General features: G+C 42.0%; 1 protein-coding gene and 1 long non-coding RNA gene across 5 annotated transcripts in view; one reads left to right on the top strand and one right to left on the bottom strand.

The window, feature by feature from the left end:
• Positions 1-1,160: 1,160 nt before the first annotated feature.
• LOC124628863 (uncharacterized) lies at positions 1,161-9,332 on the bottom strand. Of its 3 annotated transcripts, none has more exons than XR_008397842.1 (4): positions 9,263-9,332; positions 6,349-6,452; positions 3,792-6,261; positions 1,161-2,057 (listed from the first exon to the last, which is right to left on the bottom strand). It is a non-coding gene; the product is annotated as an uncharacterized LOC124628863 (long non-coding RNA). The 3 variants fall into 3 exon arrangements; XR_006983605.2 differs by having other exon boundaries at positions 1,161-3,867; positions 4,577-6,261; XR_008397841.1 differs by having other exon boundaries at positions 1,161-6,261.
• The window catches only part of kcnc1b (potassium voltage-gated channel, Shaw-related subfamily, member 1b), a 23,962-nt gene continuing 20,925 nt past the window's right edge, over positions 8,974-12,010 (top strand). For both annotated transcript variants that reach the window (XM_017486064.3, XM_017486063.2), the window contains exon 1: positions 8,974-10,010. In XM_017486064.3, coding sequence (XP_017341553.1) covers positions 9,426-10,010 — 585 coding nt within the window. In that variant the 5' untranslated portion in view covers positions 8,974-9,425. The remainder of the gene's footprint in view (positions 10,011-12,010) is intronic.

The following is a 12,010-nucleotide window of genomic DNA, read 5'->3' as shown; positions in this document are numbered from 1 at the left end:
ACGGGTCTAGAATGTCTTTGTATGTTGTAGGTTTAAGATTTCACTTCACTTCATGACACTTTTGATCATGTGGTGTAATAGATATTATTTGATGGTGATGGTGATGTTTAATATACATTAAAGATGCAGTACCTGACTTTTCACACTTAAAACGACTAATAAATAAAACAACAAAATGAATTAATTATTGAATTGTCTCAATAAATACAACAATAATATAACATTTGGAAAAAAAAAGTCACAAAGCTCCTCTGTTGGTCTCCTGCCAGATTCACACCCTAGGAGCAATTTTTAGCATATCATTTTTTGGTAGCTGAGAAGAAGCCAGAGACCCTGGAGGAAACACAAACACACACACACACACACACACACACACACACACACACACAAAATGCAAAACCGAGAACATACAAAACTCCACGCAGACAATAACCTGAGCTCAGGATCAAACTGACTGAAACAGTAACAGTACCCATAACCCAACTCATAGTTATTACATAGGAGTAACAAATATATCTTATTATTAATTTAAAAATAATTAACTAAGAATTAAACAAAACTCTAAATACCACAAGAAAGTATTTTCAGTGCTTTTTAAAGAGTGTGCCAAGCTTGACTGATACAATGTGGCATTGTGTGGTATTCCCAAAGTGCCTCAGAGAGGCACAGTTCAGTAATAAGCATAGTAATAACAACATCATATTATCATATATTGTAATGTATTCAGAATGGTGCTAGTGTTTTAAGGGAAATATGTGTTTAATGTATAAGGTTTCATTTTATTCAGTTAATGTTTGGGAACTGTTATTAAATGTTAAGTGAGGAGGAGGCCCTGCCCCCATGTGTGTGTGAGGGGCTCTGGGGAGGGGGAGGAGATAGGAGTTCACCGCTGTTCAAGTGAGGTTCTCTGAAACAAGCCGGGTGTGTAAGCGTGGCTGTGGCTGACAACAACCTTAATAAACACCCTTGTTCAGAACAGAAGCCGCATCGTAGAGAGCAGAGAATGAGCACACAAATACAAACACAATGACATGTAACTATATATATATATATATATATATATATATATATATATATATATATATATACACACACACACATATTCATATATATATATATAGATATAGATATAGATATAGATATAGATAGATAGATAGATATATTGGTCACCCTAATCTGTGCCTATTACTGCCATGTGGTGCACACCTCATGTGTCTCTTGGATCTTTTCTTAAACTGTATAACTGTATGAAGAATGACTTCCATTTCCCAGGTTCTGCTTTTCTTCTAGCCACAACTCATAGTTGCACACTGATGTGACTGAAGGGACAGCTGATACTTGCTCCTAACACCAATTGCACAATGGTGGAAATGTTTCTAAATGTGGGCAGTGCAAGAACTGAATCAGTGTTCAACTTTAGCAATAAAAATCACTGCACTATAGTGGTGTGATGAAAGTCACTATCTCATCCAGAGCTATTACTCTGTGTTAAATACCTCTATTTGCTCATTCACTACATGGTTGGGAGTAATAAAAAAGGCATTGTAGTATTTAAAAAAAAAAATCAAACAAACACTACAGTCATGCTTGAAAGTTTGTGAACCCTTCAAGGTAGTAGTTATTTATTATTTTTCTTCTTCTTCTTCTTCTTATTATTATTATTATTATAGAGATATGGTGGGTTGCAAAAGTACTCAACTCCCTTTAAAGCCATCAGACTGTTACACAGATTGTTTCAGCCAGTATTTTTTTTTTAATTACAGACCAATATGCCTGCAAAGTAAAATTTGTAAGTCAATCATCAGCTTAAAATACCTAAAAAATGCTGCTTGCATACATATTCAACTCCTTCAGAATAGTACTTGGTAGAACCACCTTTTGTTGCAACAACAGCTTCAAGTCTGTTGGAGCAGGTTTCTCCCAGCTTTGCATACCATTTGAGTTCATGGCAGGATCTTGGCTCTATTCACATCCTGCCACCACATCTCAGTAGGATTCAGGTCAGAGCATTGGTTTGGCCATTCCATTACCCAGAACCTCTTCTTCTAAGCCAGTATCTTGTGGACATACATGAATATATAGGATTAGGATTGAGTTTGTACTCAACCTGAGTTTCCGAATTGACATTATTCCAAAGAATTCTTCGATATTTCTCAGAGTTCATGATTCCTTTAATGATGTCAAGTTGCCCCATAGAAGGACACTCCCACCACCATACTTGACAATAGGGATAAGGTTTTGTTGGTGGTAAGCTGTGTTGGCTCTTTGCCAACTTGAGCCCTCTTTGTATGCTCAGAGAATTCAGTTTTGTACTGATCTGTTCAGCAAACAGACTTCCAGATCGCTTCAGGTTTTTTCGAGGTGGTTTCTGGAAAACGTCTGCCTTTTTTGAAAGGATAGGGTTCTTCCAGGAGACACTTGATGTTATTTTCCGATTAACTCTGACCTCTTCATGACCTTTGGAGGAGGTCAATTTCTTGGCAAGGTTACAATAGTACTGAATGCCTTCTACTTGTATACTATTTGTCTAAAGGTGGATTTATGGAGTTCAAAGGTTTTTGAAATGGCTCTACAACCTTGTCCAGCTTGTTGAGCAACCATTACTTTTTTCTTAGCTCTTCTTATATGTCCTTCGTTTGAGGCATGATGGCATAGACTGCCCTGCATTCTTCCAATTATTTATGTTTGCTCCTCCCTAACATATCACCTCAGAACTTGTTTCATTTGTTAGCGTCCTTAATTGTTTAAAGCTCTGTCATCGACTCACGTGATCTTGCTTTACCTTGATGTACATAAGAAAACTGAGGGTTCTCTTATTTTCCCACCAGAACGATTTCTGTATACTATGTGTATTACTTTGCTGAGTGAACATTGTCTCTCAAAACACTCAAGATGTTAAACATTTACACTTTGCTTCAATTAGGGAGCGACACACCGATTAAAATTATTAACAGTCGTACAGAGAAGGTACAACATTAGCTTAAAGTTACTAAAATAAAATATAACATTGTAACAGTGTTCTGAGTTTGGGCAGCATGGAGACACACCATATCCAACACTATGGTTATTTCTGTCCAGGTCTGATTACAGATGACATCGGTATTGGAGTTTTCAGGAGCTTGGTGTTTACTACAAAAACAGGTAACATTCTAGCTTGCTTAATTAGTTTGCTCCAACAATTATTAAAACTATAATGAACTTTCCTTTACTTTCACACTATCCGTTGTGACCCAGATGAGGACGGGTTCCCTTCTGAGTCTGGTTCCGCTCAAGGTTTCTTCCTCAGATCATCTTAGGGAGTTTTTCCTCACCACCGTCGCCACCAGCTCGCTCGATAGGGATAAATTCACACACTTCAAATCTGTCTCCTGTGTTTATATGTTTCTGTAAAGCTGCTATGAGACAATGTCCATCGCTACACACGATATAAAAATAGAATTGAATTGAATTGTATATTCTCCAAATATTATTATTATAACTTTTGCTTGTATCTTTCTCATTTGTAAGTCGCTTTGGATAAAAGCGTCTGCTAAGTGAATAAATGTAAATAAATGTAAACTATGCTACAAAGGTCGGGCTTCCATATACCCAGGTTGATTGTGCTTTCAGTGCTTCTGCTTATACCACAGCGATTTGCCAATGACTGCAATGTTTATTTTAAAGAATGACCCTTCGCACAATTTAACTGTTTATAGTTAGATTTAATGCTGTGGAACGTCTGCGAGAATAGTTGGTTCTTGTTTTCATTGACATTATAGCAACCATAAAACCATATTCTCCTGAAGACTTACCCGTGCTGGGAATCTTTGCAAAGCACTGTAACTGTTACAAAGCGCTGACACTGGAGACTACTTCCATAAATGTGTCCTAACAAAAAAAACAAACAAACTTATAAGTCTTAGATTATGAGGGGTATCCAGTATACAAGTCCCTGTGAATGAAGTGTTGCTAGAAACAATAACATATCGGAAGAAACGCATTAATATTAACTATTCACGCTGTTGCCACGCCACATCACACTACATGTAAATAAATACTGTAAAACAAAGATGCCTTCAAAAATAATGCAATTACATTTCGTCTACATTAAAAAAAAAAACTTCTATAAATAGCAGTTAACAGCATTAAACTAAACAAAGTCAATATTTGGTGACAACGCGTTGTCTTTAAAAATGTATCAGTAGCGTCACGGATATTTTGTGCAGTTTTATAAGGAAATTGGCTGCTCAGTTTTACTAAGCATCTTGGAGAACCTGACACAGCTCTTCTGGAGACTGCAACTGTAAAACTTGGTTTCGCCACAATCGCACACACATTCACACACTACGGACAATTTGGAAATGCCAATCAACCTACAACGCATGTCTTTCGACTGCAGGAGTAAACCACCCTGAGGAAACCCCTGAAGGACTGGGAGAACATGCAAACTTCACTCAAACAGGGTGGAGACAGGATTCGAACCCCAACACCCGGAGGTACGTGGCAAACCTGTGAAAACATGCTAACATGCTAAAAAGGGGGCCTAGGATTTTTGCACAGTACTGGCCAAACATTTATGAACACCTGACCATCACACCTGTATGTGCTTGGTGAACATCCCATTCCAGATTGAGTCCTTTCTTTGCTTTTATATCATCCTCCACTCTTCTGGGAAGGCTTTCAAATAGATTTTGGAGTGTGGCTGTGGGGATTTGTGTTCATTCAGCCACAAGAGCATTAATGAGGTCAGGCAGTGATGTTGGGTGAGGAGGCCTGGTGTTCCATTTCATCCAAAAGGTGTTCAATGGGGTTGAGGTCAGGGTTCTGTGCAGAACATTAGAGTTCTTCCACTCATTCAGTTACAAGAGCAAGGGGGCGAGAAGGCCTGGTGCAGTTGTTATAACACGTTGGCATATTTGCTTAAAGGTTTCTTGATGCTCGGAAATTTATTCCAAATGGTGAATGATGTTAATGTTTCGTAGCCAGTGAGATTTCAGATAGCAGGAATGCTTATATTCCCTGAGGCATTAGGATACACTATCTGGAGGGAATAACAGAGGGACTTTGTACCCAAAGAAGCTACTAGTGGGTCATGTTCATGGTGCCATCTGTAGACCTGCAGAAATCACAGAGTACTTCTTTGAAGATGTATTAATGATATGCAGTGGTAACTCTTATTTCACACATGGCATGAGTAGAAGAAATAGTCTATTTGTTTGTTACAGCATCCAGAAAAGCCAATTAACAGTATAATGAGGAGAATGCAGACAGAAAAACAACCTGGTGGTATTATCAGTAGTGACCACTGCTGTACTCCCTTTTGGCCTATGGTTTGTTTGTTTGTTTGTTTGTTTGTTTGTTTCAGTTTGCTTCTGGAGGTCAGGGAGTATTTCATCCCCTGTATATGTTTCATGTGTTTTCTAAAAGCTTTTGTAGTACAGTGTGACAAAGGAAAAAATATAACAGGAAATCTAACACGACTGATATTAGTGCTGAGATATTATTATCTCAGTTATGCAAACAATAAACGTATTACAGAGTAGAACTATACATCAACATGGTCTGGTCTGTTGCAGTAAAAACATCACCCCCTATTAATACTGAAAATTATATTTTACTGACTCCATTTTAGACATTGGAGGGTGATGACAGCAGCCAAACCTGCTCTCAGCTGAGAATCTCCAGGCTTATATCAGGTGGTCCAAAGACAGTACAAACAGTGTTCTAACTTTGACTCATATGCTGGAATGAATAATTGTGTGGTTAAAAAAAAACGTAATGCACTGGAAATTAGAAAGAGGGCATTGATGTAACTATAGAAGTTGCTTATAAAAGACTGTAGTTCAAGATCAGTACCACGGACAGCAACATGACAAAATATATGTACACACCTGACCATCACACCCATATAGGCTCGATGAACATCCCATTCCAGTTTTATTAACTCTTTGCTGTTATAATAACCTCCACTCTTCTGGGAAGTCTTTCCACTAGATTTTGGAGCATGGCTGTGGGAATTTGTGGGTGTGGATTCATTCAGCTAAAAGAGCATTAGTGGGGTCAGGCACTGACGTTGGACGAGAAGGTCTGGGGTGCAGAGTTTCAATTCATCCCATAGATGTTCAGTGGGGTTGGGCATTCAGGGCTCTGTGCAAGACACTCAAGTTCTTCAAGTCCAACCTTGGTACACCATGACTTCATGGAGCTCGCTTTGTGCACAGGGACATTGTCATACTGGAACAGGTTTGGGCCACTCAGTTCCAGTGAAGGGAAACTGTAATGCTACAACATAAAAAGACATTCAATCCAACCTTGCGCTAACAGTTTGGGGAAGGAACACACGTGCGTGATGGACAGGTGTCCACATACTTTTGGCCAGATGGTGTATCTAGAATTTTTCCAAATCAACGATGACAGCTCCTGAAAACATCTCATCCACTGCAGTATTTTTTTCTATTTTGATTTTCACGCACCTGAAGTCAAGGAAGAGACACACACATGCATTTGTGGTTAGCAAAACATAAAATAAGTCTTACGCAATAGTACACAAGAAGAACTTAAATACAATGAGCTTAAATGAACAATGAGAACCACAGTAAGCAGAATCAGTGGGTCATAGTCCTTGTAAGGATCTTCCACTGACATTATTACACTCTAAAAAACTGGGTAAAAAAAAAACAACAAACCAAATTGAGTTATTTTTAGCCCAAACGGCTGGGTAAATATAGGACAGAACACATTTTGGGCAAAACTAACCTGTCAAGTTGCACACTCAGAAAGGGTGTGTTAATATCCTACACACTTATTGTGTTATTACTATTTCAACACATGTTGTGTTAAATACTCCAATACATGTGTTTAAAAAAAAGACCAACACAACATGTTAAATTATTGTCCAATCACACTGCTGACGTCATCATCCAACTCTAAACTCGCCTCAAAGTGAATGTTTCTTGCTTTGACCTTTTGATTGTGACAGTGGAGTCGGAGTCCTGAGGCGAGGAAATCAAACGAACACAGGTAAGTTAGCCTTCATCACTATTTAGCGTTAAAGCTGCTGAAAATGCCTGGCTGAGTTTGTGATGTTTCAGCAGGGAGCTCTCGAAAATATATTCACTGGAAAACAATAACTCGGCAAGGGATAATTAACTTTACCTATCGCTATGGCTTCAAAAGTGAATATCATGTACTGCTTCCTCAGTGTTGCTGTTACGCTACTAGTGTCATGTGTTTATGTTGGCTGTGAAATATGGACTGAGGTTATTATATAAATCTCTGGGTCTGGATCTCATCTGAGGCTCCGAGTTGGGGTTAGCTAGCTGGATGCTGTCACCAATCACAGTAGGGAAGAGTGATGCTAAAGTAGACGCTCACTTGCTAACTTTAGTTTAGCATACAGCTCGCGGTAATGTTAGACAATCCCATTCCCTTTTTGAAAGTTAACGATAACCTAGCATTACAGTTATTCACCATGATGTAATACAGAGAGTGGGTTAACGTTAACTACATTTAGGAGGTGTTTTGGACAAGGCAAGCTGTAGTATTAGCATTAGGAGAATGGGTTAGAGCCGTGTTTTTTCCTGTATTCGGTGAATGTTAATGCTGGGTAACAGGTGCAGACAGTCAGTGACTAACAGAACTTAGCTAGCTCAGTAATGTCGAGGCCAAAAGTTCTACACAAGGTTAACGTGAGAAAACGAGAGGATGGGGTTAGAGTAGGTTTTAATTAGAGATGCACTGATGTGTCGGCCGATACGTTTTGTACACGTATCAGCCAGGCAATTTTTCCCGCTATCGGCTATCGTACGATAGTTTATAAACCTCCGATGATCGGGGCCGATTATATCCTGTCGATCAAAAGAGGGCGGGAAAACACATCGATTTTGTGCTGTGTGTAAAGATGATGTCTCTCGTGTGGTATGACGACAAAACTGCAGTTTGTAATCTCTGTAATCTCAGCACTGATAAAATTTTACACTCGGCGCTGCAGCAGTGAAGCAGGAGTTTGATCAGAGATGTTTAAAACATCCAAAAACAGCAGAAAAACTGAGTAACCAACGTACAACCCAGTGGCCATTACAAACAAGTCTAACGAAGATAGCGGTGCATTTAATGTCATGTAAACTGACTGTTTTCACACATTTTTGCTTTTTTTAGTGTACAGTAATGGTTTCATGGATAGATATATTGATACGAACGTAGTTTCTCCAAATAAATCTAACAGTCCGCGCTGAGTTGATTTGACCCCAGGAGCTGGGCTGATGGGTCGGGGTCGGGGTGGGGGAGGGGTGCATTGATTCAACTGTCAGTGAAAACGACCCAGCCAATAACTCAACAGTTGGGTTACACAAAACTATCCAAGACTGAGAAAATAACCCAATTAAATAATGGCATGTGTAATGTTATGGTAGGTTCTTAAATAAAAGGTGCCATTTTCTTTTTCTTTAAAAAAAAAAAAAAAAAAAAAAAAAAAAAAAAAAAAAAGGCCTACATGTTAATACTATCATTGCTATTCTCGTGGGAACATAAAATTTGATCCTCAACGAGATATATATACACACACACACACACACACACACACATACACACACACGCTACGCGTGCGCAAACATTGCAAAGGGACGCGCAGGTTTACACAAACACGTATCAGCAGACTGTTGCGCTCAGTGAACGGAGGATTTAAAAAAAATGAAACATCTCCATTCGGCTGGTCTTCAACCCCAGCGATCTGTTCTTTGTGTATCGCCTCGATTCCTAACGTAGTTCCAGCGATCACGTGACCGGCGGCGCTCGACCTGCTGCGGGAGGCTGAAGACGCGTCGCGGTGCGCGTTGTGTGAACGCGTGAACGCACTGGTGTAACATTTCATTTGAACATTTTCATCAAATTCCATACGAGGCGCGGATCCTTATTATTATTATTATTATTATTATTATTATTATTATTATTATTATTGTTGTTGTTGTTGTTGTTGTTGTTCTTGGGACGGGTTGAGAACAGAGGACACCTGCTTTAGAGAGGAGGACGGCGGGATGATGGAGACGCGACGGCAGCACCGCCACAGTCACCTTGCGCCGAGACGAGCGCGCAGTGATGCACAGCGCCTGCAGATAACGCGCCTTCATCCTCACGTTACCGACTACACGGCACTGTAGAGCTCAGATGAGGTTCGCGTTTGCGACGCTCGGTTGTCCTGTTCAGCGGTGAGAATTCACGCTTCGGAATCTGCGCGCTGAAGACGAGACTGGCACCGTCACCATCAGCACATCCTTACAGGTGTTACCTGTGTTCAGAAGAGTCGTGTGCTTTGTTTTCTTTGCACGGCTCTGTAGATGCGTGTCTTGCATAAATACGAGCTGCGCTGGCCTGTTGGCATTCTCCTCCTCAGCCCTGTTTCCCGGTAGCCATGCCCGAGGTAGGTGGAAGATAATGCCCAGGGCGTCGCGATGGGCCACCACGGCGACGAGAAGGACCGCATTGTGATCAACGTGGGCGGCATCAAGCACCAGACGTACCGCGGCACGCTGCGCACGCTGCCCGGCACGCGGCTCTCGTGGCTCGCTGAGCCCGACGCAGCAAGTCACTTCGACTACGACGCGACGGCTGGTGAGTTCTTCTTCGATCGGCACCCGGTTGTCTTCGCGCACATCCTGAACTACTACCGCACGGGCAAGCTGCACTGCCCAGCGGATGTGTGCGGTCCGCTCTACGAGGAGGAGCTCGCCTTCTGGGGCATCGACGAGACGGACGTGGAGCCGTGCTGCTGGATGACCTACCGGCAGCACCGCGAGGCCGAGGAGGCGCTGGTGAGTTTCGGCGGCGGCGCGTTGCTCGATGGCGGTGGCGCACACGATGATACAGAGGCAGAAGGCGGCACGCACGAGGCGCCCGCCGAAGGGGACGAGGGAGCGGAAATGACGCGGCGCCTCGCGCACGGAGACTCGCCCGAAAGCCGCTCAGGCCGCTGGAGCCGATGGCAGAGGAAGATGTGGGCGCTCTTCGAGGACCCCTATTCCTCCAAATACGCGCGGGTGAGTGAGTGCAGGATGAGCGTAACGCTGCAGCGTTTATTATCGCGAGTATATAACATAACCTGCCTATACGGTATGTCTCATGATGACTGAGAAATAATAATAAAAAAAGAGCTGTATCTGTTCATCACAAGATCATTAATGCTGTTGCTTAGGCAACTTCCAGAGCTCCCACTTCAGTAGCCTGGTGAATGACCTTGAAGAGGAAAACATCACTATTTCACCCTCTTCTGCCTGCTTAACTGAGACACCTAGGCTCCATAATGTTCATATTAACACACCATGAACGGATGGAGATAACTCATGAATGTATGTCCATCTTCTGTTTATGTTCTCCACGAGTTCCTAATGAGTAATTCCGACTCTTTCCCACGCTCGTTCTTGCCTAGCGACTGTCAGTAGTTTCAGGGTTCCTTTATGTTCGTGGAAGCATGTTGCATTTTGTTTAAAACATTGCAAATAAGTCCGTTATATCTATCATTGTGAAGACAAGGTGCATTCTCTCTTGTCACCGAGCACTGTGCGTTTACTTTGATGTCCTAAAAGCTGCAAACTCCACCCATGAAACACACACACACACACACACACACACACACACACACACACACACACCAAAAGATAAGACTGGCCCATATCCAGCCACTCTTCGTACTATGATCCCAACAGCATTCTCACCGTGTAGCCAATAAGCTTCTAAGTAGGTCTGAATGTGATCACAGGTTTCACACAAGTTTTGGCAGTAAGGTTAAAACAGGTTAGGTGAAATAGGTTGTCTATGACCTAAAGGTCTGGCACAGGAAAAGTACAAGATGGCAGGTTTCCAAACCCAAAATGAGCAGGCTCTGTGAAAGAGCTGAAGGGCATCTAATCAAAAAGCCAGTGTGTGAGAAAGCCTTGACTCGATGCCTTGACTCGATGCCGTCGTAGCTCTGTGGTTGTTTTGGACTACTGATTGGAAGGGCATGAGTTCAAACCCCAGCCCTGCCAAGCTGCCACTGTTGGGCCCTTGAGCAAGGCCCAGTTGTATAAAAAAATAATGAGATAATTGTAAGTCGCTCTGAATAAGGGTGCCTGCCAAATGCTGTAATTTAATGCTGTAATGTACTGCTCGGAAGGTCATGAGTTCAAACCCCTGCACCACTAAACTGTCGCTGCTGGGCCCTTGAGCAAGACCCCGTAACCCTCAGCTACTCAGATTTATAAATGAGATAAATGAAAGTTGCTCTGGATAAGGGCATCTGCCAAAATTCCACCAACACACACACTGCTGTTTGCATCTGCTTCTGAAGGATAGTGCTGCTGAAAGGAGATGTTTTATTCATTTGGCTGTGACCAGGGTTATCCTTCTCCACTGCCGCGAGTTAGGCTGGACTGTGTATCTGCCATGGCTGAGAGCTGCTGGAGCTGCCGATCCCACCACCAAGAATGATGAACATCCCGATCACTAGTATGCTAATGAAGTTTCTTATGTCTAGAAATGACTAGACACTTACTAGAAGACAGCACTGCTCACTACTCAGTGTTGTGTGCCTACTATAAGGAACGTTTCACTGAACGCGAACTATGAAAAGTGACTTCAGTTAAGCTGTGGGCGCTATCAAACGCACAAGGGTTCGAATCTGGATATTTTGCGTTGCCGATTCTATTCATGGATCGTTTTAAGACCTTGCGTGGAGCGTGCTGTGCTGCAAGCATCTGTGTTAATGCTTTAGGGTCTTTTTCTCCGCATGAAGGAACTGGACTGGGTGTGTTTTTCCCGAGCCAATTGAATTGTGTGCGAGCTATTTTTAGTCTCCCTCCATCAAACTGTAGATCTTAATTGCATTACCACTTGACAACTCAATTACTTGCTGCAATCACTGCCGATGTATCTTTTTATCTCTACTTAAAGAATGGAAGCCTCAGAGGGATGTCTCCAGTGAGGTGTGAGACTCATTTGGGCAATCAAGAGATCAGGGAAGAAAAAAAATTCAGGAGCGTGGATTATGGATTGAGGAGCG

Source organism: Ictalurus punctatus, chromosome 14 (assembly GCF_001660625.3).
Source record: "Ictalurus punctatus breed USDA103 chromosome 14, Coco_2.0, whole genome shotgun sequence".
Taxonomy (NCBI): Eukaryota; Metazoa; Chordata; class Actinopteri; order Siluriformes; family Ictaluridae; genus Ictalurus; species Ictalurus punctatus.
Note: the sequence above shows the minus strand (reverse complement) of the source record. Positions and strands in the feature narration are given on the sequence as shown.